The sequence below is a fragment of the Cherax quadricarinatus genome, chromosome 90 (assembly GCF_038502225.1).
Source record: "Cherax quadricarinatus isolate ZL_2023a chromosome 90, ASM3850222v1, whole genome shotgun sequence".
In the NCBI taxonomy this organism is placed as follows: Eukaryota; Metazoa; Arthropoda; class Malacostraca; order Decapoda; family Parastacidae; genus Cherax; species Cherax quadricarinatus.
In genome coordinates, this window is record NC_091381.1 from 5,627,419 (window position 1) to 5,630,182 (window position 2,764).

Consider the following 2,764-nt stretch of genomic DNA (forward strand, 5'->3'; position numbering starts at 1 on the left):
TGTAAAACTGGTCAATTAGCAAGAACTCATTTAAAATTAAGTCCTTTCTAAAATTTTCTCTTATACGTTTAAAGATATATTTTTTTCATTAATGTTAACGTAAAAATTTATAATTTTGCACCAAAAGGAACTTAGAAAACTTACCTAACCTTATTATAACAAGAACAATTTATTTTAGCCTAACCCAACTAAATATATTTTAGATTTGTTTACAGTAATTTAATACTAAACAAACACAGTGAAATATATTTTTTTCGTTAGGTTCAGAATGATTTTGGCGACATTATTGCATACACAAATTTTCACTTGTCCTATATGGCAAGATGAGCGTTGCTATTTAAGCCAAGATCGCAAATTCTGCCTATTCGGCACGACATTATATATATGTATATATATATATATATATATATATATATATATATATATATATATATATATATATATATATATAACGTCGATATTATATCCATAAGACGGGAAACTATTTTAAGTAGCCACGCCACAGTTTCCAGAGATATTTGTTACTCAGGTATTTAGCTTTTTAAAATTAATTTTCGGTGTTGAATGGACACATGACGTCACTGACAGTCTGCAGTCATTGGCCGGGAGTAGTCACGTGACTCCAGGTACGAGGCGGTACCGCTCCACTCACGAACATTTTTTTCATATTATTTCCTTCCATTATGCCGAGTTATTCTATATATTCACACTCCCATGTTGGTGTATTCCTTATATAAGAAGAATACATCAACATTAACAAGCCATTGACTATTAATATTCTGAAATAATAATAATATATGGTAACTCTTTATGGAGCTTTGCCTATCTGAGGGAAAAATAATGTGAAGAACATGAGTGTAAGGAGACGTGTGGGAGGCAGCGCTCAGTAGCACGGAAGCAGCAGCCTGGGGCTCACCGCCGCTCCTGCCTGCACCACACTCGTGGCCTCGTGGAACAGTAGTGACATTAAATCAGAATTATTTGGTCCAGCAAAACTGTGGTTACTTAATAGTCCAAATACTTCCAGCAGCAGGCAGGATACTAGCGGTGCCAGTGTGAATCTAGGTGTAACACTGAGCCATGGAACAGTAGCGATATTTAATTGAGTTTATCTTCAGGGAACTGTATTGCAGTAATATTATTACAAATACAAGAGGTACAATGGCTCTTGATACACGAGTGTTCAGGTGGACAAACACTTCATCGTTTAGCGACTTGTGCTGCGAGGATTTCAACAGTGTAGTAGGAAGTGATCTGCGTCAGGGAGATTATCTGGACGCTTACAGTGACGGGTGCGACACCACGCCCTCAGCCAGTCCGGGCAGTGATGACGGTGCTCCGCCTAGCCCCGCCCCACACCACAGTGCTCACTCCCTTCCTACGCCCATCTACACCGACCTCTCCACGCCCGCGACGAACACCTTCACCCCGGCAAGCTTTTACAACGACAGCAGAAACTATTATGGAGGAGCGGAAGCTGAGAGGGGGCAGGCATTCCATCCGACGGCTGAATTCCAACGACAGACAGTAATGAGTAATGAGAATAGCAGTAACTTTACGCCAGTTAATTATGAAAACTTCTGGCCTAGCAGCGGCGCCAGTCAGACCATATCCCCGGCCTACCAGTCTGTGGGACCTCGCACGGAAACGATAGTCCAAAATCAACCCATCTTCGAACGCAAACCTCTGAGGATACGACGGAGACAGCCCATATTTGTTAACGGTGAAGTCAAGAAGAAACGAAGACTTCAAGCCAACGCCAGGGAACGGAGACGAATGAACGGCCTGAACGACGCCTTCGAGAGACTCCGAGAGGTGGTGCCCGCGCTTGGGAACGACAGAAAACTCTCCAAGTTTGAGACGCTTCAGATGGCGCAGACCTACATCACGGCTCTCTCCGAGTTGCTCAAGAGAGACACTTAGGACAAGAAAGACGTTTAGGCCTACGAAGAAACTTAGGCCTAGAAAGGATACTTAGACCTATAGAGATAATTAGGCCCTGAAAAACACTTAGGCCTTATTAAACATTTATTGCAAGCTCCAGCTGCGCTTCATATTACAGTGTAAAAAAATCAAGCGACCATTTCTTTCATTAGTAAATTCATTTAGTCCCTCATTTGCACCACTTATTTATTTGATTATAGTTTTTTTGTACATATTGTATCTACAACGTGTAAATATTGTAAGGCTTACCCCAGTGTTCAACTTACATTTGAATATCGTCAACAGGTATTTCCTCAGTCTCCTGTCTTCTACTTCGGTTACTTGCATCCTACTAAGTCACTACTTTAGAAACTAAGTAGACAGGAGAGGATTCTTTTTTAAGGACTTATTGGAAACGTATATGGTGTTAAGTACTTCGGAATACATCAAAGTCATGAAAGTATATTTTCAAGACGTAGTTTAAACAAGCTTAGTAAAATTGCTTTGTAGTGTAGAATGTTTTGTTTGTGTCAGTTTACATGTGAAGTGTAGAAGAGAATTTGAGGGAGAAAATATGACCCAGTTCAGCAGTGACGAGGCGACGATCCCCTTGAGGCTAGTTTTTAAGTTTTCCTGCAATCTGTGATATATTATTTTAAGATAATGGATTATCCCAAGTTGTTGATTTTGTTGTTAATAGTAAAACATAAGCCAATAATCTTAGTGTTTGATATAAACTCCTGGCTAATTTATTTTAATTTGCCATACGGCTGATATCTTAGTTTCTTTATATTGGAGACAATGAATTATAAGTGTAGTTAATAAATTAGTTCTCCCGGAG

At 39.6% G+C, this 2,764-nt stretch overlaps 1 protein-coding gene across 1 annotated transcript; it reads left to right on the forward strand.

Annotated features, from left to right (window-relative positions):
• Nucleotides 1-881: 881 nt before the first annotated feature.
• On the forward strand, nt 882-2,550 carry LOC128693950 (uncharacterized). Its single transcript, XM_053783878.2, has one exon. The coding sequence runs from the start codon at nt 1,162-1,164 to the stop codon at nt 1,921-1,923; it is 762 nt and encodes a 253-aa protein (XP_053639853.1). The 5' UTR covers nt 882-1,161; the 3' UTR covers nt 1,924-2,550.
• The last annotated feature ends 214 nt before the right edge of the window (nt 2,551-2,764 follow it).

Bases quoted from the DNA above. Each gene is read 5' to 3' on its own strand.
- LOC128693950 (XM_053783878.2), top strand. From the start codon at position 1,162: ATGGCTCTTGATACACGAGTGTTCAGGTGGACAAACACTTCATCGTTT.